At 42.4% G+C, this 26,840-nt stretch overlaps 2 protein-coding genes across 8 annotated transcripts in view; one reads left to right on the top strand and one right to left on the bottom strand.

Annotated features, from left to right (window-relative positions):
- Positions 1–38: 38 nt before the first annotated feature.
- sidt2 (SID1 transmembrane family, member 2) lies at positions 39–19,416 on the bottom strand. Of its 5 annotated transcripts, none has more exons than XM_026191436.1 (27): positions 19,007–19,416; positions 18,566–18,836; positions 18,352–18,473; positions 15,857–16,021; positions 15,686–15,731; positions 9,769–9,870; positions 9,439–9,522; positions 9,182–9,347; positions 8,922–9,015; positions 7,965–8,023; positions 7,716–7,742; positions 6,924–6,962; positions 6,763–6,840; positions 6,088–6,203; positions 3,645–3,718; positions 3,386–3,452; positions 3,209–3,282; positions 3,002–3,125; positions 2,757–2,874; positions 2,304–2,440; positions 2,095–2,203; positions 1,761–1,837; positions 1,529–1,575; positions 1,335–1,440; positions 1,124–1,234; positions 921–1,034; positions 39–814 (listed from the first exon to the last, which is right to left on the bottom strand). In XM_026191436.1, exons 2-27 carry the CDS (start codon positions 18,809–18,811, stop codon positions 752–754), a joined length of 2,565 nt encoding a protein of 854 aa, XP_026047221.1. In that variant the 5' UTR covers positions 18,812–18,836; positions 19,007–19,416; the 3' UTR covers positions 39–751. The 5 variants fall into 5 exon arrangements, with proteins under 5 accessions (XP_026047221.1, XP_026047225.1, XP_026047222.1 ...); XM_026191440.1 differs by lacking the exon at positions 19,007–19,416 and adding an exon at positions 6,564–6,626; XM_026191437.1 differs by lacking the exon at positions 7,716–7,742.
- A 2,373-nt stretch (positions 19,417–21,789) lies between these two features.
- Positions 21,790–26,840, top strand: part of sik3 (SIK family kinase 3) — a 38,415-nt gene continuing 33,364 nt past the window's right edge. For all 3 annotated transcript variants that reach the window (XM_026191504.1, XM_026191505.1, XM_026191503.1), the window contains exon 1: positions 21,790–22,137. In XM_026191504.1, coding sequence (XP_026047289.1) covers positions 21,799–22,137 — 339 coding nt within the window. In that variant the 5' untranslated portion in view covers positions 21,790–21,798. The remainder of the gene's footprint in view (positions 22,138–26,840) is intronic.

The raw sequence follows: 26,840 nt of genomic DNA, 5'->3' as shown, positions 1-26,840 counted from the left end.
ATCTTATCAAAGCCAGGTATTGGAAAAATAGACCACACTTCAGAAAAGACCTTTATTATTGAGTATCCTTTCACTGCAATGCCTGACAATAAAATTCATTTTTTGTAGAGTGCAAAAATACCTTTAAGAGTCACACTTAAGGGCAGTTACAAGTAAATACAATCATGTCTTCATGGATATTCCCTCAAGGAGGAGGACGGCTAGCTTGCAGATCTGACCAATCAGAACACAGTATTGTGACTACTATGATTAGAACATTGAAGGCCACAGACTGGACAGGATTCATCTTCCCACAATTATTTTTGAAAACACGCACGCACGCACACACCTGTACAAACACACACAGCATATAAACAGTAATTAAAATACATTGCTGACTTCCAGGCCAAATGTAATGCAGACAATATAAAATAAGTTAAAGTGGACGAGTTTCGTGTCAAGCGAGAATGCACACCGTTAATCGTCAGCAGTAAACGGTGCTCACAACAGTTACATCGATGATGGCAGCGAGAGGACGAAACACTTCAGCATCGCTCGACGACGTTCCGGCTTCTATTGGCACATTAGTGTCCACGCAGGTAGAGGGAGGGGCCTGTTGCTCCTCCCCGACTCTCCACGAGGCAGAGAGGTGCTCATCGACAGCCCAGAAACAGGCTACTGGCTGTGCTTTTTGAAAAAGATGGAGGGGATGCAAACAGACAGGGTGATAAGGCAGAGAGAAAGAGCAGAGCTCTTCGCAGATCTGGCAAATCTAGAAGACGTAGATTTTGTCTCTCTGGACGGTGTCGAGGTCGTCGTCCATGGTCAGGAGGACCTGAGGGGGAGCAGAGGTAATATTGGATATTAAGGTTTTAACGCCTCATTCTAGACCAACTGCATATCCTGCATGTTTAAACAAACTTAAACATGACTCATAATACCAAGAAGGATCCAAACATAGCGATGGAGGACAGGAAATGCCAAATGTCGTGGTCGTCAAAGAATGATAGCAGGATGCAGTCCCTGTTGTGCTCACGAGACTCAGCTGGAGTTTTCTGTACCAGAGGAGAGAAACAAGTAATCCAAGTGTCTTTTCACATGAGCCCAAATCTCATAGGTTTGTGTGTGTGTGTGTGTGGCTAACCTGCCAGGTGCTGAGACCCTGGAAGAAGAAATACAGCGCAAAGCCCCACACAACCGCCGTGAAGAGAATACACACCAGCGCCAGACACTTGATTCTCTCACCGCTCCGCAGCTGGGCACAAACAGAAAACTGTGAGCTCCAAAGGTCCCAAACATGTCTGCTACTTTCTCCTGGTGCTTCTCACATGCGCAGAGTTACTAAACACACAAACCTTCATGATGATATAAAAGGCAAAGTAGAGCAACAGGTTACAGATGGCGATGGCCAACAGGTACGAGGCAAAGTCGTTGGGTCTCTGTATGAGGCCGTAGGCAGCCCTGCAGAGAGATAGCGAGATACACATCACCTGCCTCCTCCGCACTCTGCTGATTTAAATGAGCTGAAAACATAGTTTGTTTTACTCACAGAGACCAGTTGACTATGTTCCCCATCACAAGCAGAACCATGCGGTCCTGAAAGACATACACCGGCGGAAAAATGATTAAAAAGCAGGTCATCAGGACTCACCGATGCCTTTTATTGCTCTCTGCAACTACCGGTCGTTAAGATAAGATAATAATTGAGTTACCAGGTAAAGGCAGAAGGACCTGCTACCTTATGCAATACACTGATACTGGATTTTCTGGCCGTTACTCACAATGTACATCGGCCCGCTGCACTGCCTGATGCAGTCTGTGTAGATGACGTAAACTATCCTACGCATGATCCCAGCGTCTGATACGTGAACACACAGAGAGGAAGGAGAGAGAACAACAAGGATTATAAGCTGCTTTATTTTATTAGAATATCCCGATAAGTGGATTTAAATGTTAGTTACTCTGATTTGCTAGCTTATGTGAGACACACGCTCACACGACAGCCTTAATATAATCCTGGACTACTTTAGTTGCAGTCAGTTATTAGTCTAACGTGACTCATTTTAAGCCAGTAAAGCCCACTGGACTGAGTTTGCTTTCTTTCTGTGATCTTACTGAGCCTCCATCGACCCATATAGTAGAGCTGTGTGCTGAGCAGCAGCGTGGCCAGAATGTGGATCACAGAGAAAACAATCCAGAAGGCTGTGTTGTCTCTCCCAAATACCTGAGAGGAAAAAAAGCACAGCACAATGATTATTAAGAAATCCGTGTTTTTAGACCATAAAGCATAACTCAGGTTTTGTATTGTGTGTGTGCGTACTTACCACTCCCAGCACAGAAAAGAAGATGACAGCGGCGAGGCAGGCGTAAGCGGTGTAAGCGCTCGCGTTGATGTCCGGGTGTCTCTTCTGATAGAGCTTCAGCATACACAGTCCAGCAATCATGTACATGAAGGAGGTGTCTGCAGGGAGGAGAACAACTCAAATGTACCGCATGCAACTTGAACTTTTTTCAGCCCAGGACTCAAAGTAAACAGACAGAGAGACAAAAAAATAATGCATTCACAAATTTTACAGCCAGCAGAAACTCAAGAAACTGGCTGAAGCAGTAAAAATGTAACCGCACAAAGAACTGATGCAGACTAAAGCCAGGAAACCTCATCTTCCTTTGAAGTGACAGCTGCTTAAAGCCAAAACTCTCTTCAGACTACTGATCCTGACAAAGGTAAAAACAACTGTAACCATGTCGAGTCTGAGTAAGGACACAATCGTTCTTACCAAACTGGAAGTTGGTGTAGTTGGGACAGACGTGGTAGCAGGCACTGAGCAAACCCTCCATCATCAGAGCAGTTCCCATGGCATAGAAGAGGCCAAAGTGCTTTGGGATACCGCACTCCTGAAGGAGGAAGAGACAACCTGATAACTAAACTACCGCTGTCAATCATCATCATCATCATCTAAATCTTTAAAAACACATCTTCATGACAAATGACTACACGTTTGTCAGTGTGCGTGTGCCTCACCAGCGCGTTGACGTCATGCCGCTCCAGAGCACGATTTTGGGCGAGGTCTCTCTTGAGGACGATGAGGAGAAAGAGGAGCCCCAGCATCACGTAACCAAGGTTACTGAGGATGTTGTTGAAAGCGCTGTGTGGAATTAGTTAATCGTTACTTTACGCGGGTTAGCTGATGACGTTGGACATGTTAACACACTGTGCTCGACTGCAAACCTTAGAGCTCCGAGCGGGTGGGCGCACAGGAAGTTGTAGTAGCAGATGTCCTGGTTTCCTGTAACATTGACAACCTGTGGAGAACAGAGATGCACACGTCGTATTAGCGAGCTGACGGCTTATCGGAATCTTTTTTTTAAAAAAAAGTGTCGCCATGCTTTATAAAATCATTGTTACCGTTTGATAGGTGATGACCAGCTGGACGACTGGCAGGGCGTAAAACACAGCAATCGTAGCAATGTTCCTGAAGAGGGTACAATTATTACTTTCAGCCACTCACAACCATCAGATCTGCAGCACTTCATTAATAATCAGTAATTTTTTTAATGTTTCATATAATGTCAAACTATGGCTTGGTTAATTCACTGTGAATTGATTTGGCTTAGATATAAAAGAATATCATGTTTCTTATCATGGGTGCAACAAGAGAACTCACCAGAAGTAGATTTGGTACTTCTTGCTGAGGATCCTCTTGTCTTTGCGGGCCAAGTCCGCCACGTACAGAAATTTCTGTAAGAGGAAGAAGAGAAGACTTTATTACTTTGATTACTTTATTAAAGTCTGGATGAAGAAAGCATTAACCTCGCCTAATTAATGTTCAAACTCTTTACTGCTGACAAGTTTTTTAAATTTGTGACTCTGGTTTAGAGGTTTAATATAACGAAGGAACACATTATTAAATTGTCTCTGTGCACTTGTTTCATTTGAGCTCAGTATGAGAATATCTGCTGCCCTGCTCTTCGTTTTACACTGTGTGTGCGCATGTGTGTGAGCTCAGAGCTGGCTTTTATGGAAGGGAATGCTGCTTGATGGTTTTGCTAAACCAGAAAGACCATGAGAAAATTTTGTCATTGGTCAGTGAGAAAAATACTTATGAGCCCCTGAAACGAGACCCAGGAAGTGGTTACAGGAAGATGTGATAGATTGTCTGAAGCAGTTAGAACAAGACAATGCTAAGTGTCATTTTCTCTTAAACTTCAGAGGGATACCTTCTACGGAATATGGTCTAAATGGACAGACTATGTTAAGCATATGAGGTGTGATTTTGTGTATGATGTTACAACCCTGAGTTCTACGTAAACCTACCTGCCCTGCTGCCTCCTAACCCTAGTTTTGTTTGTTTGTTTGTTTGTTTGTTGTTGTTTTTTTTCTTCTTTTCTTTTCCTGTCTTCTTTATTTTTCAATTATAAGTTAAAATGTGACAGCAAAGAAAATGTAAAAAGGCAAACTACTGTTATGTTCAACAGCTGTCCCAATAAAAGAGATAATAATAATAAAAATTAAAAAAAGAACAAGACAATGCTACTGACCGGACTTCATACCACAGGCTATACCCAGGAGAAGCTACACCAAGTCTGTATGGTTTACTGAAGAGACATAAACAGGAGGTAGCTCTAAGACCAATTGTCTGTATGATCAACTCGGTCACCTATAACATCTCAAAGTTTCTGGCTTCGACCCTCAACCCGCTGAACACCACATCCAGAACAGCTTGGATTTTGTTGAGAAGGTGAGAGATGGCATTATGGAGGCAGATGAAACAAAGGTCTTGTACGATGTTACATCTGTCTTTACTGAAGCAGTGAAGGTCGTTTGTAAGAGATTACAGGATGGTTCAGTACCAAGTCACTGGTTCAAGTACGTGGGTGACATCTGGGTGAAAATCAAATGTCAGTATTCAAGGTTTGACTCTCATCATCCACTGGAGCATAAATTCTGTGTCATCAGGACGCTACAACACAGCGCAAACTCCACCCCCACAGACAGCAGCCAGGGAAGCAAAAGAACATCATACCAAGAAGGCCCTGAGTAAATGTGGTTATCCCAACTGGACATTTGTCAAAGCTGGGAAGGCACCTTTCTGTAGCTTTCAAACCCCAAAACACACTGCGCTAAAAGTTGGTCCACACCAAGGATCGGGTCCCTCGGGACAAACGGAGTAATGTAGCATACGCTGTTAAGTGCCAGGAGGATTGCTGTGATTTATACATCGGGGGGGGGGGGAACCAAACAACCTCTGGCGAAGCAGATGGCGCAACACAGGAGAGCTACCTCCTGGACTCTGTCCACTGGCCTGTAGGTGTGAATAGACTGCACTCTTTCAATGATGAGGACACATCTTGGACAGGGAGGAAGGCTGGTTTTGAGCGCGGAGTCAAAGAGGCCATTTACGTGAAAAAGGAAAGACCATCTCTGAATCGAGGAGGGGGCCTAAGGGTGCATCTTTCACCATCTTACAATGCTGCGATTGCAGCCATTCCCCAACTCTCTGTGAATGGTACTCATGGCAACTGATCAACAGCCACTGATCATAAACCATTGATCAGTGGCTGTTGATTTGTGAATGACAAATTGCATATTAATGATCAAGAAACTGACCTCACAGCACATTGTTCATTCAGTGGGGCTGGTTTCAGTCATTGTGCATAGGTACTGTTTATAAGGTTGGGGAAACCGAAGAAGTCACCTGGATGAGTGACAATACATTTCTCCCCCTGAAAACGCCAGATGATCCAGATGAACAAAACCAAGTTTTTAGGATGCTGCTCGAGTTTTAAAGACCCGGCTGGGGTTTAAACTCTCAGAGATGTAGCGAAACTTGGCAAATACTTGACACAAATGGAAATGAGAATGTTTGTTATCAAAGAAAAAAAAAAGTTATGCCTCCAGTTTCCAGTTTGGCTCACCATCTCCACAGATGAATCCAGCAATCTGTTAGTGACCAAACAGATCAGATGGATGTTTTTGTTCTAGTACCCTGAGGTACTAGAGGTGAGGACTACTTTGCACATTCACAGATCTTTTCATTCTAAATAAGCCAGATGTGCAGAAAGCCACATCTGTGCCATTCTGAGGCAGGAAAAATGATTTTCACGTACCTTTGTGCGAACAATGTTCTTGTCGGAGTGTATGTCATCCAGTGTGTCATAGTCATCCTCCTCAATGGAGCTCAAAGACTCCTGCCTGCTCCGTGCGACACTTTCCAGCGATCGCTCTGATTGGAGGAGGGAAGAGCAAAAGAGAGTCATTCTGTCTAGAGGAGGCACAACGTGAGCAGGCAGACCGACGACTGGATTTAAGGGAGTTGCAGGCTGATGCAAAAAGGTGATCCAACACATCACACCTTTCAAAAATGATCTTCAATTTTCAAAATGATTAAATAGATGACCAGAATGATTTTTTTTTTGGTCAGATGATCTTTGCGCTGATGAGATCACCGTCGCTGTTCATTTGAGTGCCATCAGTGGAGAGAAGTGGCCACTTTCCCGGCCTCTTAACTCCACTGATATTTGATTGACATGGTGGCTGATTGGTTTGGGGTGCTGATTCGGCTAGTTATATGGTAGCGTGTCACCGATGCGGATGGCTATGTAGTGAAGGTGATTGAGGATTGGTCGACGTTTGAAAGGCTCCTGTCCTAATGAACAAAGACACACAGAAAACCAGTGAGGGTGTGGAGCTGCTAAGAATCCATGTTCAAGCCGCTCTGCAGAGTGGGCCAAAAAAACAAGAAAGAGGGAAAAAAGGACGAGTGAGTCTCTGTTTGCTCATACCCATGTATCCATAGTTGTTGTCAGTTGAAGTGGCGCTGTCGGTAATGGCCTCTGAACTCATTGTGCTGCCGTTGTCGGCTGAGGAGGAGATGACTCTTCGTTCATTGGCAATCAAACAATGACATCACAAAGACTAAATGTTTGTTTTTTTAAATACTCACCAAATGAGCCATATTCATTTGGTGAGGCTGGAGTTTTTCCTGTAAAGACACAAACTTTTAAAAATCCAAGAAAGGATACACGCTCCCAAATGCTCACATGCACAAACAAGCGGCACTACGATCAACGTTTAGTTAGTATCCTAACACTGCACAATGATCACTGTGTTAGTCAGGAAAACAGGGAGGTGAGGCGGACGTAAACACGTGAAGGAATCCAGTGAAAAAATGCAATTCCTTAAATTCTTTTCTGGCTGGGGGCAAAAAAAAGTTATTAATCTCCAAAAGTGTGAAAGCTGAGAAATGAGATGCAGTGAAGAGGATTATTTCAAAACTAGTGGTTTAAAATCAAACAGTGGCAGCAACTACTGCAGTGGATAGATACAGATACACACTGGGAGGCAGCCAGCAGCCAAAAAAAGCACATCAGCAGCGCTTGCATTCATCTTAGCGCCTTCATGCTTTTAATGGGAGTGCTGCTGAAAATATGCTCACGTGTTTCTTTAGCTCAAAGCCATGAAGCTGTGAGGACTACAAAAGGATAACACTGTTACAAACACAGGCAAAAGAAGCTAACAAAGACCCATGTGAGTGCATATCTGTATCTCTGTAAAGCCAGAAAAGCCTCAGAACAGAGCCACGTTTATGTCCATGAAGCCCTGCAGCCGAAAACGTCTCTTTCTCTTCTTTGTAGGGTAAAGTATGGAAGCTACTGCATGCAGAGCATCTGCAGACAAGCAACACAGACTGAGAGAGGGCAACGAGTGCACAAGGGGAGTAACTGTGTCTGTATACCGTCGCTGTTCTTCCCGAGCAGAGAGGCTGAATGGCAGGGGGGAGAGAAAGATACACGTTCAGTACACGCTTAAACATTCAGCTCTGAGATAAAAGAGTGGCAAACAGCTGTGGGACTGCATGATCAGTCCAGTTTAGGATCACATTTACTCTGGTATTTAATTAACAGAACAGAACAAGCTTGCTGGTTTGTGGTCAGTGCACACTGCTCCTAATGGGCCGGTCCATCAGAGCTAGTTGCTGGGTTACCTGTCTCAGCAGGTGACATGTCGGCAGGATTCAGAAACACATTTCTCCTCTTGTTCAGTCTGCAGAAATAGAGAGGGGGAAAAATGCAAATGAACACAATTTGTATTCAGTGCAGTGTCATTCCTGCAGTGCAGATCTACTCTGACAATATGACGTCCGACCTCGTGGGTTGAAACGTGGGCTGGAGAGGGACTAATTGATGTACAGGAGGTTGGAAATTAGTTGTTGTTTTTCCAACCAAAGTGCAAAACTTTCTGTCATTTTCAGGCAGCTACAAGTTGCCGTCTGCCTGCGTCTTTTTGTTGCGGTGCAGATTTGCAAAGACGGTTGTTTTGTTGCCACCCTGGCTTTTCTATTCTGTGTTTCGGGTGAAGACTTTGATTAAAAGTTGCATCTTCCTCACAGGGTTTTGCAGATGTGTACAACATAATTCCTGATTCCCTGCTCTGCTTTCACTTCAGTGAAATTCAACAGCCAAAAAAAATAAATGCATGACAGCTAACGGTTAAGCCATTTCTGACGTTTACTGTTCAGCTCTTTTCAATTAATCAGCTATTCCTTCTGCCCACCTGCAGCTTTTTAAAAAGCTCCTGCATATGCTGTTGAGTTTTGAGGTCCGTTTGGAAGGGCACACCCTAAAGCACGTACTTCCTTCTACTCCGAAAACAAGCCAGAAAAAAAGGGAGACACAATAAAAACAGAAAAAAAGATGCAGGCCTGATATTTCCTACAGGTGTGAAATCAGTTTATTTATATATGCATATGCTTTACTTTTTCTGGGTTTTGAGTATAACATAATCAAGCTTCATGCAATAGTGGAAGACAAAGATGCAGAGATGGCTTTTCTAAGTGAAGAACATTCCAACACGACCGCCGCAACTGGAAACTCTTTTGTACAAGTAGCAGATAAACAAAGCAAATGATGACTTTGCTGCAGAGGCAATTTCAAAACCTTACCGTGCACGCTCTAGACAGACACAGAGCAAGGTCAGGAGGTAGAATGAGAAGAAGATCCCCAAACAGAACAGCATTCCCATCACGTACGCCTCCACTGCACGGGAGGACATATTAACTGTAAGCTAATTTGCATAGTAAGACACAACATTCTGTATCTGCTGCCAAAAAAACCAAATCTAAACAACACAAGCAGAGAAATCTCTGCTTCTTTTAGCACATGCTAACCCTCAGCGCTTCACATATGTAGCCATGTGACTTACAGTTGATTGCGGGTGAGACCATCACATCGAGGGCCTTGCTGCGATTGCCGGCGTCAATCAGCTGATCGGGTCTCAGAGGGTAGAAGCGCAGCGGGCCGCCGCATGCCTCGTCCTCAGTTTTTACCACCACCACCACGTAGAAACTGTTGCTGGGGAAATCTTTCCTCTAGATAAAGGCAGAAACACCTACATTCAAATCTACACCAGGATTTATCGCAACCGGTTCCAATAAGCTCTGAATTTCTGCGGGACACTACCTGCACGGTGATGGCACCTTTTTTTGTCATAGTCTGGTACATCCCAATGAAGGCCACGTTGTTGTCAAGGTCATAAATGGGGCACTGAATGGAGACAGTGAGAGAGGGAGAAAAAAAACTGAATTAGATGTGAAAAAAGAAAGATTCAGATGGATTGTTTCAGAAGTAAATAAGAAAACATTTTTGAACAGCAAGAAATCAGCTGTGGTATCCACTGTGATGCCCTCATGTGGTCCCAGAGTGCTACTGCACACTGACCACTGAGGCTGAGGGAGGGGCCTCTTGAGGGCTGCTGCAGCACAGCTGAATGTGTGCTCTGGATAACTGTACCTGGATGTCCTGGATGGACATGACAGAACAGGGGAAAGTCATGTCCGAGTTGACCTTGACGATCACAGTATCCACCCCGTCTTGGAAGACATACTTGAAATACTGAGAGAAAAGGAGAGGGAAAGAAGAGGACAACAGTCAGCGAGGCAGTTTTCAGAAAGATCGACTTGAGGATGGCGTTTTAATTGCTGACAGCACAATAAACCATTAAACCAATACGTCACCCCACGGGCCATTTGCACAATTTGATAAGTGATATGTTACTGAGAGCCTCCCACTCCAGGTTCTCAAAAGGTTTTATCCAGTTCAGTTGTAGCCCTCGACTGCAGAGCACCTCACGCATACAAATGAGCTGACCTGATAGCTTACAAGCACAGACTGGGAGAACGAAGCAAAGCTGATGCAGAAAGCAGACTGTCTTAAAAGAGGTCAGAGACTGACAACGTCTTCATCAAGTGTCAAAAGAAAGTCATGGAGTCATTTGCCACAAGCTGATCTCCGTTTTCAAATAACATACAGTCGTGTGAAAAGTAAGGTTTTCACAGGATTGGCAGTTTTGAGCATAACTCAGTGCACCCATACTGCTGCTATGGGAATGAAGAGTGTAAGGAGGAGCCAGGTGCTGATAATCAAACACACTTGATTGCTCGGTCATCAGCAAGTGTGAGCACCTCTGCAAAAGCAGAAGTTTTGGCAATTTGCTGCTCAGGAGCATTCACAGGTAAGTTAACAATATGTCACCATCTTCTCAGGAGTGGAAATGCCAGAAAATTCACCCCAAGGTCAGACCGTGCAAAGCTTAAAGAAACTGCAAAAAACCCAACAGCGACATCTCAGACGCTACAAGCCGCAGTTAAATGTTAAAGTTCATAACAGGACAATTAGAAAAAACTCAAACTGGAACAATGTCCTTTGAACAGACGAGACTAAAGTGTAGATGCTTATCCATAACGCACAGCAACACGTTTGGCGCTAACCAAGCTTATCAGAACAAACATCTCAGACCAACCCTGAAGCACGGTGGTGGAGGGGTGATGGGTTGGGTTTGTTTTGCAACCACAGAACCTGGGCTCCATGCAGTCATTGAGTTGACCACAAACCCCTCTGTTTACAAAAGTATTCGTGATTCAAATGTCAGGATACCAGCGTGAGAGCTAAAGCTTGGTCCAAACTGGGTCACGCAATAGGACAACAACCCCAATCATAGCAGCAAATCTAGAACAGAATAAACAGCTAAAAAAAAAAAGAAAAGAAACAAGGTGTTGCAATGTCCAGACCTCAACCTGACTGAAAATGTGAAGGAACCTGGAGAGAGCTCTGCATAAATCAGCAACAAACTCACTCCATGACAATACTGATAAAGTCATACAGAAAAGAATTACTTCAAGTTATTGCTTCCAAAAGCCAACTGTAAGCTACTGAATGACAAGTTTTACTTCATTCTTTTACATAGGACTGTATAGATGAGGTGTAGGCAACCTTTCTGATGACGAGTGCCATTTAAAATTTCCTCAGAGGTCAGTGTGCCATTTGATTGCATTAGCAATAAATGTAATAACGCTCTATATTAACAGTTACACAATATATAGAACCACTTTATAGAATTATATCTGTTCGCAGATGTTGGGAGCTATCAGCGAATAGTTATCAGCTATTTTGAAAAAAAAAAAAAAAAAAAAGACTTTTTATCCATAACAAGAACTGTACAACAGAAAATGCAAATGCTATTTATGGTCTCCTCACAACAATGGTAAGAAAAATAAACTAAGCCATTATGGTATGTCTGTTAATACAGAGACACACATGTTGATGTGATCTCTGGTCTCCCACTCAGAGACACAGGTCTCCGAGTGTCCAGCATTCAGACGGCTGCCTGAGGACACTCATGTGAGAGAAGATCTGTTCACACAGATATGTAGAGCCAAATACTGTCAATAAGGCCTCTGCAATGTTCTGAAGACAGTTAAACTTGTCAGGTAGTGATGTCCAGCAGGTGAATATGCAAGCTGCATGAACACGCACAGCTGTGGATTCCAGCTGCTTCGATGTTATATGTATGATTTCTATACATTTTACATCAGATAAAAACCTTTGGTTGTAAGCTTCAGATAATTATTTATTAAAAGATAGACATTTTAAATGAGAATAAGAAAGTATTTCCTTGTGCCCCCCTTTCCCTGTTAATGCCCTACCTGGCCCCCTGGCAAAACTTTGCTAGATCCGCCCCTGCACAGTTACCAGCTGTCAGCGTAAAAAAGGATCCTGGGGTTATTTGTCTCTCAGAAACAGTTCAGAACTTCCCTTCAACTCATTCATGTCACCTAAAAGGTAAACCTGTTTCTCCATCACCTGTTCAGCTCTGATGATTCAATAAGGACATCTCCTGGTTTCATCTTCATGTTTCCCTCTCACCACATATCCAAACCGATATCATGACCAGCAGCTTAACAGCTGTGGCTCCAGCAAACACCAGCTGATACTAGAAATTAATATTAAATAAATTCTAACAACAGCTGATCAAGCTTAAACGTGCTGCTGTTGTTTAGCGCAACATTCGGCGGTTTCCTCTTTCTGGCGCAAAGTGGGCGATAAACAAACAAGAGAGAAAAGCTGATCAGCTGATCATTGATCAGTTTCATGATTGAAGTAGAAACAGGAGAGGGAGGGGGAGAGGATGAGAGAAGAAGAGGCAGCTGTGCAGCAAAGACACAGAATATCTCCAGCTTTGTGTCTTTTCCATTCTAGCTAAAGTCCGGGACAAACTGTTCCTTTTCACCTCAACACGAAACGAGTAATAATTTCTCTGAATGCGGGACGATTCCGTCTTTTTACGGGACGGTTGGCAACTCTACTAACTAACCTTATGAATAAAATAAAGTTCACTATCAGTAACATCAAAGCACCCACCCAGCTGTATATAAACTCCGTCATGCTAGCTAGTACGCAGTACGAATTATTGTAACTGACTGTAAAAAGTCAGCACAACGAAAATAAACTCCACCTAAACTTGGTTTATATCTGACCCAGATAGACTGCAGGTCATAACTTCTTACCTGAAGTTCAGTTCACCTGATGCTCGGACCAGTGGCCACCTCGGCTCTCTCCTCCTCCTGCCTCCCCTTTCTCTCATCCACCTGCTGGCCTCCACCACTTGCTAATGTTACTGAATCTGAGGAAGCACTGCCACAGCCACCACCAAACAACTGAGTTATTTTTACACACCGACCAGCATCTGGCCAATCCACCACCTTTCATTGTTTATACCGTTACAAAGAGAAAAAAAAAAAAAAAGCGAATGCCCAGTATGCCCGATGGCCAGTCCAGCTATGTTCGTGCCATCAGTTAACCCAGTTGGCACACGTGCCTAGGGTTGCAGACCCCTGGTATAGATGATTATAGATCCATACAGCCACAGACAAGGAAAAGAGGGCGAAACAAAGAGGCAAGCAACTACAACAAAATATGTTCATTTTTTTGGTTATTTGGTTGGTTTTCAGAGCTAAATCTCAGTAAAGGAAAGTTTTAATATTAATACAGGGAGTGCAGAATTATTAGGCAAGTTGTATTTTTGAGGAATAATTTTATTATTGAACAACAACCATGTTCTCAATGAACCCAAAAAACTCATTAATATCAAAGCTGAATGTTTTTGGAAGTAGTTTTTAGTTTGTTTTTAGTTTTAGTTATTTTAGGGGGATATCTGTGTGTGCAGGTGACTATTACTGTGCATAATTATTAGGCAACTTAACAAAAAACAAATTTATACCCATTTCAATTACTTATTTTTACCAGTGAAACCAATATAACATCTCCACATTCACAAATATACATTTCTGACATTCAAAAACAAAACAAAAACAAATCAGCGACCAATATAGCCACCTTTCTTTGCAAGGACACTCAAAAGCCTGCCATCCATGGATTCTGTCAGTGTTTTGATCTGTTCACCATCAACATTGCGTGCAGCAGCAACCACAGCCTCCCAGACACTGTTCAGAGAGGTGTACTGTTTTCCCTCCTTGTAAATCTCACATTTGATGATGGACCACAGGTTCTCAATGGGGTTCAGATCAGGTGAACAAGGAGGCCATGTCATTAGTTTTTCTTCTTTTATACCCTTTCTTGCCAGCCACGCTGTGGAGTACTTGGACGCGTGTGATGGAGCATTGTCCTGCATGAAAATCATGTTTTTCTTGAAGGATGCAGCCTTCTTCCTGTACCACTGCTTGAAGAAGGTGTCTTCCAGAAACTGGCAGTAGGACTGGGAGTTGAGCTTGACTCCATCCTCAACCCGAAAAGGCCCCACAAGCTCATCTTTGATGATACCAGCCCAAACCAGTACTCCACCTCCACCTTGCTGGCGTCTGAGTCGGACTGGAGCTCTCTGCCCTTTACCAATCCAGCCACGGGCCCATCCATCTGGCCCATCAAGACTCACTCTCATTTCATCAGTCCATAAAACCTTAGAAAAACCAGTCTTGAGATATTTCTTGGCCCAGTCTTGACGTTTCAGCTTGTGTGTCTTGTTCAGTGGTGGTCGTCTTTCAGCCTTTCTTACCTTGGCCATGTCTCTGAGTATTGCACACCTTGTGCTTTTGGGCACTCCAGTGATGTTGCAGCTCTGAAATATGGCCAAACTGGTGGCAAGTGGCATCTTGGCAGCTGCACGCTTGACTTTTCTCAGTTCATGGGCAGTTATTTTGCGCCTTGGTTTTTCCACACGCTTCTTGCGACCCTGTTGACTATTTTGAATGAAACGCTTGATTGTTCGATGATCACGCTTCAGAAGCTTTGCAATTTTGAGACTGCTGCATCCCCCTGCAAGATATCTCACTGTTTTTGACTTTTCTGAGCCTGTCAAGTCCTTCTTTTGACCCATTTTGCCAAAGGAAAGGACGTTGCCTAATAATTATGCACACCTGATATAGGGTGTTGATGTCATTAGACCACACCCCTTCTCATTACAGAGATGCACATCACCTAATATGCTTAATTGGTAGTAGGCTTTCGAGCCTATACAGCTTGGAGTGAGACAACATGCATGAAGAGGATGATGTGGACAAAATACTCATTTGCCTAATAATTCTGCACTCCCTGTAGAGTCTGGAACCTTTAGAGAAACTGTGAGGTTTATTTGCAGTGGTTATTTTCTTTCTTTGCAGCCACCATCATGCAGGAAGCCTAAGCTGTAGGCCAGAGGTAAACTACATGCTCAGCAACATAGTTTGCTTTTTAGAAACACATGCGCATACAAAATGAAAGCATTATTTAGCTTTAACATAAGTGTGTATTTGGGTTAAATAAACAACCCATGCTCCCAGTAATTGTCACATAAAGGCTTGTGAAACAGGTTGTTCTGTTTGCTGCAGTATAGACTACTCCAGTCAGACTGCATTATTATGCCTGACTAAATAGTATAATATCTGAACATCTTTGTTGTTGACTGTCTGAAGACGTTACGTGGCTCAAACTGGAAATGAGAAGGTTATGTTCTTAAAAGGTGTCCATTAACTACACATGGATGTGAGGTAAAACTGAGTTTAAAGCCCTGCAATCCACACAAATCTACACACCCCGCACATCCAAAACAAAAACCTAACACGATCCAATGAAAGTGTCATCAAAGGCCAAAAAGAAAGCAAAACTTTGTTTAAATGATTGGATGTGCAGAAAACAGAGCTTACTCAAGAAAAAGATTTTTTTAATGTAATATAACTACACAAAATCAGAAATTCCCTGCATTCATAACATCCTCTTTCACATGTATACTTTCAGCTGGCTTCCTGCACATTTCTTGTCATGAGTCCCTCCCCCACCCACAAACTCCCCCATCTGTGGTGCACATTTCTTTGACTCAACACAGTTATGTAAAGAAGGAGCCTACTGTCACACAGAGCTATGGTACCAGGCAGTTTACCTGAGGTTGGGATGGTGATGCAGTGAAGCTGAATTTCTTGTTTGTTCTGTAATCAAGTTAAACAAAACGTGTCATTCAAATAACACAGGCTGATGTACAGTGCAATAAGATGGGAATTCAGGCAGGTACCACGTACTGTGTTTGATTTATTACATAACAGATAACACTCACTGCAGGGTGAAACTTTCAACACGGCTCACTCTGAGCTGGTAGTTTGTACCCTGACTGGACAGGGTAGACACGTCCACAAAGAAGTACTGGGTCTCCGAGGCGGCCCGGGTTGGAGGTTGGCACAGTGTCCTGCCCACATCGTAGTAAGGGTACTTCCTCTGATAGCTGATGAAAAAGGAACAAAGGAAAAAAAAAAAAAAAGGAGGGGACAACAAAGATCAAGTTTCCCATAACCTCTCATACATTCATTCCTTCCTTCTTGTATATTCTCTAATATTATAAGAACGAAGCAAATCAGGTGGGTTTTTTTGTTTGACAGTTACACAATCTGACAAGTTGAAACATAAACGTAATTTTTCCTTTAAAAGTGGTTGAATGCAAACCTCACAATGACATTAGCTCCCCATCTCTGCACTGGTGGTTCACAAAGGAGGAAGTGAGAGTCCAAAGTTCATTAGTGAGCTGCTAAAAACGTGGCCTGACCATGAGACCAACAAAGCAATGACTGACAGCGGGGTGATTCTGGTGTTGCAAAACCTTCCAGTGCAAGAGAGGAACACATCACAAATGGACTGTTGGCCAATGGCAAATAAACTCCAGAACTAGGAACCTTTTATCACGTTGCACACAATGAAGTAAGGTTACAGGAGCCGTTTGACTTGGAGACAATCCCAAGCACATTACAGGCAGTGGTTTTTGCCGTTTCCTCCGTACAAAACTTGTCAAATGACCGTCACACTTCTGAAAAGAATTACTGATTGCAGACTGAACTGCCTCGTCACCTTTCTCCACTACATCTGCTTTTACAGCTAAACCCCGTGACCTGTAGTTATATTCGTTTACTGTCCAAGTAGCCCGACACTCCTTAAAAAGAACCTTGGAACACATGTTCAAATAAAATGTGCCTACGTGGCGTTTAGGAAGAGGACATCCTTATTAGCCTTTGCTTACATTTAATCCATCTGTAATCACAAACAATAGTCTATGTTCACAAACCTGATAAAGCTACCAGCACCAAAACAACAACAGGTTTTTAGGGTGAATGTTGATGTTTGGGGACTAAAAAAAAAATTATTGAATGTCGATATACTGGCTGTTATTGTTTATTTTTAATACTACTTTATGTTATCTTTGTTCTATTGAAAACAGAAAAACTTAGGAAGATACCTCACACTATAATAATCAAAGTTGAGGAAACAGCTTGACCTCACACCATTATCTTCACAGCTGTGATGCTACATGTGGAAAGTGCAGTTTGAGCCTGAGATGACACCGTTCTTAAATTACGCCCAAGTACCTTTTTTCAGGACATCCTGAAATATGGTTATATCTGTGATAGGTCACTACATTAGTGAGGCCCAAGAAAAGCAATGCTGCGATGAGAAGCCGGGAAACATCTTGTATAATTATGTCATATTTAACTACACGCCCTAATGTAAGAAGTCCCAAATGATGTGCTGAGCCCTACTAATGCACCTCTAGGCAAGCCCAAATTTGAAATGTGATATTTTCTTTGGCAGCCCCACATCACTGCTGCAGTGTAAAAATGGCACAAAGAATTGTAACTGAATATATTCGAGCTCTAAGGGCTCTCATTTTCCAAACAGGGGCATTTTCTGAAAACCTCTGCCAAGTCTGCTCACATAGCTGATGGATGGTTGGCAGTTTGGAGCTTGACATAACAAAAGCCCTGAATGTCTGCAAAGAGGATAAGACATGCTGTGTACTTAAAGAAAGGAAAGTGAAAAAAAAAAAACAATTGTTAGTTGCATCTATCATGAAAGCTCCTGGGGTTACGGCTTCAACTGGACTAGGGCTGTCAACATGAACCTGCTGGGAAATGTTTGCCAATGAAAACCTGGTTCCACAAGCTAAATACACTCATTTTATCTCATCTGGGGAGAAACACTGATTTAAGATGATTTGGTAGAAGGTTTTGGATAAGGTGAAGTAACTAATGTAGACATTATTAAGAAAAAAGAAAAGGAAACATTTGCTGGGTCCAGAAAAACACAAAAAAGCTGGCATGTCATACCACACATATTCTGTTTTGTATCTCATCTTTCTTCTATGTCACTTGCACATAAATGAATAGGACTTAAAAATTGCCATGGGCACAGTAAGTTTAACTACTGCTGGCTTTACTGTAGACTAGACAATTGACTCCACACCTCACTAAGCATAATGCATACTGGTGTTTCAATTTCAATTTCAACTCTGTAACACATAGATCTTTTAAAATGCTTTGACGCTAACTTAGAGGATTTAAAATAACAGTGAGTGGCCATCTCTGGTTACATACAAAGAAGGGAAGCTTAATATGCAATTAGACAAAAACGTGAAGTTAAAGGAGTTAAGGGATGGACCAAATTACAGACCACATCAGTTTTTATTTTAAATTACTTGATTTTTGTAAGAAAAAACATTAACATATATACATCACACGTACGTGTGATGTATATATGTTATGTATGTAAACGGTGGGGGGTACTCACAGGCCTCTGAGAATGAGGGGGACTTGAAAAGACAGGACGCCTTGCTTCTGTCGCACTACAAACAAGATTGGGCTCTCCGACTTGTTGGATAACACGTCCACAGACACACGCACTCCCTCAGTCTGAAAGTCAAGAGAGGGAAAAGGAGAAAGGACTGATAATAATCTTTAAGTGGTGAAAAAACGAACCGACAAGTCTGAGGAGGCGAACTCACCTTATTCCGAGAGATGGTGTGATTAAACGCGTAAATGGTCTGGTTTTCACTCGTAACCATGTCATTATAGTTGGCATCAAACTCCGCATCTTTCTGGACGATGGTTTTGATCTCCCCCACCTCAATGCCGCAAGCTAACCGAATCGCACATAACCAGAGCAGGGCAGCCAATCCTGGTCGGATCCAACGGGGAGCAGGTCCACAGCTGTTTTTATGTCGTGATTTCCAGGAGCTTCTTAACACCATTTTGCCTGACACCGTCTTCCTACAACTGGGAAACGATATCTTAAGTTACTCTAGGGTGGAGAGACAACGCTATAAAATAACTCCACCCCATTCAGCAACAATAACAAGGACAGCAGGCAGGCTAGCTCAACTATGCCCCTTCAGACAATAACAGCAGGTGCTAAATGAAAGCTAGTGACACAGTGAAGTGTTTACATTTGCTATAAACTTGCGCGTCGTCCTGTCGGCATCCGTAACGAAGTAGACGCTGTCAGTCATGCGCCCAGTGCCAAGTTTCAACACAACAAAACCAGCGACACTCAATTCTTCTATATGAAACCCTGAAATCTGACAGCTCGCTGACTCGCCGTGTTAGCATTAGCACTGCTGGTTAGGCAGCTTCATGTTTTCATGTCGGACTTCGGTTCTGTCGTCGAAAACAAAAGCCTTCCTGTAAAACTGCGAACGGCTGTCACTATCGGGTTTCGTAGGACCGCTGCATTGTGCAAGAAATTTTGGTCCAGCGGGGGGAAGAGATTCAGTGTGAAAATCTGTGCCGTTAGCGCCCACCCTCCCTGCACGCTTAGACAGTAAACAAACCGACGCACGACGTAATGACGACACTTCCTGGACCCTCAGCAGTCAAATATCTGGGTCTGCATGTTTGCTGTATGTGGGGTTGGCCTTATGTGTGAGTTTCCTATATAGTGACTTGAAACCAGGCATAACGACAACAACAACAACGATAATAATAATAATAATAATACAAAACTGGTAAAGTATTAACCAGGTCAATTTGAAAGAAGCTGGAATACATCAGGAAAATACTAAATCACGAGGTATGAACTACACTCCCTTATTTTTTCATGTAATATGTTTTTATTACAGCTAATCTTGATGAAGAGGACATTTCAAGGTATTTCAGTGGTTACTGTCCCAAGGACTTGGATCTATTTTATGTATATACCAAGGCAAAAATGTGTTACTATGTATGCATATGTTGGATCATAGGATCCTCACGCAAACCAAGCTGTTGGATTCAAATTTTACTCCTTTCCTTGACTTCCATTGTCTTCTGCAGCCAGCAGTCTGTCTAAATAACAGAATGCACACCAAAAAAAAACTGTTGTGTGTAGGCGAAGATGAATAGAACCAGCACATATAAAACTTTTAGTCACACATTATTTTGCTGATAAATTACATTATTGTTGATCAATCAATACATATGGAATTAGACTCACCATGAACTGCTAGATATACACGTCAACAAATGAATAATTATAATATATTATTATCCAAAAACAACAACAGTACTAATAAAAGTAAGAATACCGTCATGTTACATGATCATTGTGAAACATATCATTACACATTAGGACATTTACGTTTGCAGCTATAAATATAGTTGAAAATGCGGCCTGTGCACTGTTAAGCTACTTAAGTAGCTTTTAGTTATAGTTTAAGTAAAACTACAAAATACTGTACCCCAGGCACTTATACAACTCATGGTCATTGGTGCACTGGAGGATAGGAGAAGAAGTGGGGTAGACAGGTCGCCAGTCTATCACAGGGCTGACACAAAAAAGCAATCATTCACACCTCATTTACGCCTACGGTCAATTTAAAATCAACACTTGGGGAGGAGGGGAGGAAGCTGGGCATTGTGACTGCACACAGAAATGCCCCAGCCAGTCAGCGGCTGTGAACTCAGGATAGTGCTAACAACTGCACCACCACACCACCCACATATTCATTAATTCACTCCTCAAGAAACCAGCAAGTGCTCTTTTTGTTACCCAGAGCACTCCCTGGCGCCTTTAACATGCGCCACTTCCTACATTAAAATACAAGTCAGCTGCACATTACAAAACTTTCCTTTAGAAATGCATTACACACGATCATTTAGAAATGCACATGACGAAACTTATTTGCAATGAGTTATCTAATTCCAAACAACAAGTCTGCTTTCTCTCTGCGGTCTGGGAGCCACAGGGCACCTTCCTGTTTTGGACCAGCCTGGATGCAGGAACTCTTTTCCACCATGAAGGGGTGCTGTCTACAGTCTGGTGAGAGAGCCTATGGACCAGAGAATAAAATTAACTGCAACGAGCTTTGAAATGTTTCCTTTCGTTTTACTTAGATTATCCTTATGTTAAATTAGCTCTATGAGTGGATTCAGGTAATGCATCTTTCTATAAATGGTGTGAGTGACCCCGCTTATTTATCTTTTTATTCTTTCGCATACATACATTTAGTTTTGCATAATTATTATTATGTCACTGTGCAGGTATCACTGCACGCTTGTGGTGGGGACACAGTGATTATGTTTTCGTATGAGTGCAGGCTAGTCACCACGGAAGTACAGCTAATCGCTGATTTAATGATTCTGTGTTCATTAAGAGATCTTATCAAAGCCTCCTCAGAAGGTCAGGGCCATTTATCAGCATTATAAAGACACCTACATCTCTGGGGGAAGTTAAAGGTTTGCTTGTTTTTTTGTTGTTTAAGTACACGTTTTTAGTAATTTATCGAAGACAAAAACAAAAAAACAAAAACAAAAAACCCCCAGCCAAAATAGCTAATACAGTGCCTGTGGACGACCGCCATAATGGCTGTAATTTTTCTATTTGGGATCTCTTCATGGCATTCAGCTGTTAGAAACTGTAGTCATATTTTTGTGAAACATACTCATATCAGATGTATATTTGTATTGCAGTGGAATAACAAAGCGACCGTTGTTCTCGTCCGCCATTGTAAGGGTAAAGCGGCGTACACCTTTAAACACTTTAAAAACCGTCTGCTCATACAGAACGCAGCACTTTGCAAGGAATCACTGAATCATGGGAACCGGAGTGATAATGCGCACTTCTTTGTCACCAGGGCAACCACAATACGTTTCTCTGGATGAAGTCATTTGTTACGCCGCTCGTTACTATGGTTACAACCTAGAGAGGGCGCTGCGGAAGAGCTTTCTACGTAAAATGACGCAGGGCGGGGGCGTGCCCGCGATGCGCGCTGCGCACGGCTGCTTGTTGTTCCCGCAGAGAGGCGAGAAGATGGCGGCCGTGTCAAGCGGAGGTGCTGCTGGGTCCGCAGCGGCCGGGATTACGCACTCTGCCCGACCGACCCACGCAGGCATGGGCTCCCAGAACCGAGCCCAGCCATCCTCCGGGATCAGCCACTCCGGTCGTACCAGCACAGCCACTGGGTGCATCACAAATCCTGGCCACACTTCGGTCCCCAGGCCACCCCCAGCCCGAGTGGGCCACTACGAAATCGAGCGGACCATCGGGAAGGGAAATTTCGCGGTTGTTAAACTGGCCACACACATCATTACTAAAGCAAAGGTAAGACAATTGATGTCCGAGTATCAGAGGTGAACAATTATAAGTTGTCATTGATTTATTCTGAGCCTTTTCGGCTGCTTTAGTAGAATGACGGTGGGGCCTTCAGGCTCGGGAGACAGCAGCGGCCAGCCCGCTATGGTGACACCGCTGCTCGGTGTAGCGGAGGTCCGCTCGACACGGGACACCACCGTTAGCTACTGGATCCAGATTTATTTATCACAACGTAAATAATAGCTCGCATCTATCCACTTGTAGTGCTTTTTCTGAAAGCTTAAAAGGCCCGAGGTTAATGTGTAGCAAAGCGCAAAGGACAGAGAGAAGGGTATCGACGAAGATAAAAAAGATGAGTCGATTTTCTAGTAGCTAGCTTAGCTTGATGGCTAATTACCCGGTTAGTACAACTTAGATACCTCTGAGAAAGATGCCAGTCCGTCAAGGATGAAAGAAAAGTTTGGGCAATTGTTTTTGTTAAGTTAACCGTGAACTTCCAAACTTGATAGGTTTGTGTTTGGCCCAAGATTTAATATCCCTCTTAGGAATTCCCCAATAAAGTACCATCGAAACTTTGTCACACTATATTATAGGAAAGCTAAAGACTGTGGGCTTTAAAATAAACTTAACTGTTTAAAGAATTGGGTGAACAAGCTACTTAACATGTACCGTTTCGCGTAAAGATACGTTCGTACACCTTAACCAGTTTGTTGGAACATTTTCAGCTGTACATATCAGATTTTGTAGTACTAGATATCAGGTTTAATAGCTAGATGACAGCGCGTTGAGTCCTCGTGGACAGGAAAATATTGACATTGGCCAAAAAAATGAAAGTGTTTTCAGAATGGTCACTATACAGTTTTAAGTGGAACATAAACGCGTTTGCATGGTGTGTGCGACAGTTTGAAATATACTGAACGATTGGCATAGTTAATGGCAGATGCTACTGTCAGAAAATTAATGAAACACAAAATCATCCTTCATGAGTAGATGCCTTTCAGCCTTACACTGAAGTTGGCCGCAACTCAGTGCTTTAAAAAAATCTTATTGTTTGCGACACGTTTGGGGGCATTACAAAGAAAAGGCAGCACTCACAAATTCTGAGTATTGTTTTGAAGTTTTGCTGACCTATCGCGTGCGGTGCCTGAGTTTTTGTAAGGCTTTATTTGTCTTTGAGCAGTCTGTTGCCACTGGGTTATCAGCTGTGTTGGTAATGTAACCTTAAAAAGTGCCAAACAAATCAGAAGGCCTTTGCTGGCATATTTGACAACAGATGCGTCATTGAGGTCTCTTCTAATACTAACTGTGATTTGCAGCAGATTAGTATAGCAGCGTTAAAAATCCTTCCTTAGGTTATCGGGAGTATTGGGATCAGTAGTGATCGATGTGCAGGTGAACACTCAGGGCTTCGATTACTGAAAGCGGTGCCTGCAATATATGATGAAGAGCCTTTTATTGAGATGATATAAATAGAGGTATGTCAAAGCTGCCAAGTGTGTAGCTTTACCTTGGTGTTTTTGTTGACATACACACAGACGAGTAGACACGGGGCATTTGGATGCTTTGCGTCACATAGAGACTGAACCCTCCATTTAGTTTCATGACAAAATACACAAGGGTCGGTGAGCCGTGGAGATGTTTTTAATCCTGGGGATGTTGCTCGAAAGACTACCTGTGTGTGTGTTTGACTATGATATGTAGAGGCCAGAATTTATGGGAGATGTTGTTAGTTTCCTCCAATAACAATACAATGTCTATTGTTTTCACTTGTATTGATGTGTGTCTGTCTGAGCCTGAGAGATGACAATCACTGAGAGAATGAAATAAGCCCTGTTTTCTGTCTGTTGATGGTTGGTCGCAGTAACCTCATAATTTCCACCAACAATCGCAGGTAGGGCTGGGTATCGTCACTGATTTCTAGAATCGATTCAATTCCGATTCACAAGGTCCCAAATCGATTCGATCCACGATTCGATTTAATTCGATTCGATTTAAATCTGGGAAATTTTGACAGTCAGAAGTATAATTCAGATCAGAACATTTACATATTTTTGTATCTATAAAAAGGAAGCTGACACTCGCAAGACTTTATCCAAGGTGTGAGCATCACAGCAGATGCCTTTGTGTCAAAGTAGCTGAGGATAAAACGCAGAAAAACATGAAGGTTTTCCTGGCCTGGGATTTTATAAAAATATTCTGCAGTACATCAAAAACGAAAGAAAACCATTAATTAATGAACATTACCTCTGACGTTACAGCGGTTTTATTAGACACACGGCTAAGCATTTTGCATTTTGAATAATATTAAAAAGTTTAAATTTGTTCAGTATTGAACAGCAGAAATGAGGTTTTCTTTTCGGAAGAATGTAAAAGGGAAAAAAACAGCGGCCGACAGCACTGTAAACAACAGTAGACTTGTGCGTAACAAGCAAGCGAATAATGAAGAAAGCGAAACTGTTCGAGAGAGAGGGGGGGGGGGGGGGGAGAGGGAGAGAGAGAGAGAGAGAGCTGCGCATCGCAATGGAAGCAAAACAGTAAAAGAGTGAATTCATGACGATGTTTATGTGAAGCGTTTGGATCTTCTTTTGCTGCTGGTTCGATCAATATTGTTTGGAGAGAGATCAAACTAACAGCTTTAGAATCAGCGCATAAAGGGCGTGAACACAAAGCGCGGACCCGGATCAGCGAGCTGTCGGCTTTCAGCCCCGACTGTGAGAAAGGCGACATCTAACTGATTCTGATCCGCGGGTTGCGCTGTGTGTTTAAGTCTATGTGCAGAATCCCTGTACCTGCTCTCATTTACTGTTTGGTGGTTCTTGAAATTTTGTGAGATGTCACCAGAGATTCTGGCATTTCGGACAAAATAAATTTATATTAAAAAATCGATTCAGGATTTTAATGAATCGATTTTACGTTATCCAAGCCAGAATCGATTTTAATCGATGAATCGATTATAAAAACCCACCCCTAATCGCAGGGGTTTCAGCGTCCCCACTTGGCTTACGGATATCAGAAGAGTAGCAGCGTGCTTTAACGTGCCCGTAGTTATCATGAATATGGATATGGTAATCAGCCATCAGATGAAATGCGCACGGGTAGCTTTGTTTCATGGCCCAGGTTCTATAACGATCTGAAGAGAAATGCTGACTAGTCATAAACAGCCTAACAACTCCCCCCGTTCTCAGATGGAGCTGCGTGATATCCTGCAGTGCAGTCACACAGAAGAGGACCTGGATATTTATACTCTGTGGCTCACAAGCACAGAAAGGGATGGTCCCTTTTCGAAGCCTCATTTCCCCCTCTGATGTTTTATAAAATCTGAGCAATTCGATGGGCAATTAGTTCAGAGTTTAATTTCCCAATAGCACTTCAACTTGGGTTTTTGCCGTGCACATTTGTGGAAATCTGGGGCTTTTGGCTTACATGCTTAGTAAAACGGAGGCAGTCACACAGCACAGACCTTGAGAAGCAAACAATTGGTGTGGTGCACCTTGATGTCGTAATAGTGAAAGTTCATTTCACCCAGACAAGATCAGTTTGTGAGGTGGAAGTCAAAACAAGAGAGTTGTTACACTCACGCAGTTTGTGTCACATGTTGCTGCTAGCATTGTGGATAAATGTTGGCTTTACTGCTCAGGGTATCCACAAACATCCTTGCTAGCCGTGGCTCATTAATAAAACCTATTAGTCCTCTCTGATACTGTGACACTGTAAACTACCCATTGTAGACTAAATCTGTTACTCATAGTTCTGTGAATTTTGGGGACTAAGTAAACTGTGACCCATCATTGAGTTTTGCTTTTATTTTTAAATTCTTTTCAACTATAGCAACAATAAGAGCCATTTGATTTTCCCTTATTTACAAAAATATCCAATGTGCCTTCATCTAATAGAAATAATAATAATGAATATGTAAACATTTAAACTAGCAAGCAGGATATACTCATGTAGTTAGGTATAATAGGCATTAACTAATGCCTAATTAACGTGTATTAAGATGTAACTAATTAAAACAATTCTTTGGTCAGTCATTTTATAAAATATAATTAACACTGTACTTGTTTGATTGCTTGGCCTTGAACATTGCTCCTCAAACTTTTCTCAAGCAACGCATGACTCGATAATCGAATAATGTAAAAGCTAATTCATCAATTATTTGAAAGCTTTTACCTCAAATAAATATGAGAAATTTTATTTGAAATGCTACATCTGTTCATTTAATCTTGGTCACTGTTTTCCCACGGACATTTCGGAGAGTGTCAGGCGAATTAAGTTTTAGTGTTTTCGGACTTTATACTGTCTCATATGTAGCACATAGTAGATTTAGTCCACACTAGATGTGCTCTTGCTACAGCGCTGTTTGGTTTAGGTGAGGTTGGTGCCTGATTGGAGCATACATAGGACAGGACCGGGGACACCCACAGGCTTGCTGCGGATACACCTGGTAGCTACCGATGTGTTCTCACTTAGGTTTGATAAGACACAGGAGCTAGCAAGTAAAGCAGGGCGATATGGCCAAAAATATTTATCTCGATATATATTTGAAAATTTGCGATAACGATATAACTGATGATATAATTGATACGAGACAAAATACAACTCCACAACATTACTAGCGCAAAAAGACAACCTTCCATTTATTTTCACTTAAACAAGAAGCTGGTTTTTATGTACATTAAAGCTTTATAAAAATGTAACAGTGCAAATGCAAA

This window comes from Astatotilapia calliptera, chromosome 14 (genome assembly GCF_900246225.1).
Source record: "Astatotilapia calliptera chromosome 14, fAstCal1.2, whole genome shotgun sequence".
In the NCBI taxonomy this organism is placed as follows: Eukaryota; Metazoa; Chordata; class Actinopteri; order Cichliformes; family Cichlidae; genus Astatotilapia; species Astatotilapia calliptera.
The sequence above is the reverse complement of the archived record's forward strand: the minus strand, read 5'-3'. Positions and strand labels throughout refer to the sequence as shown.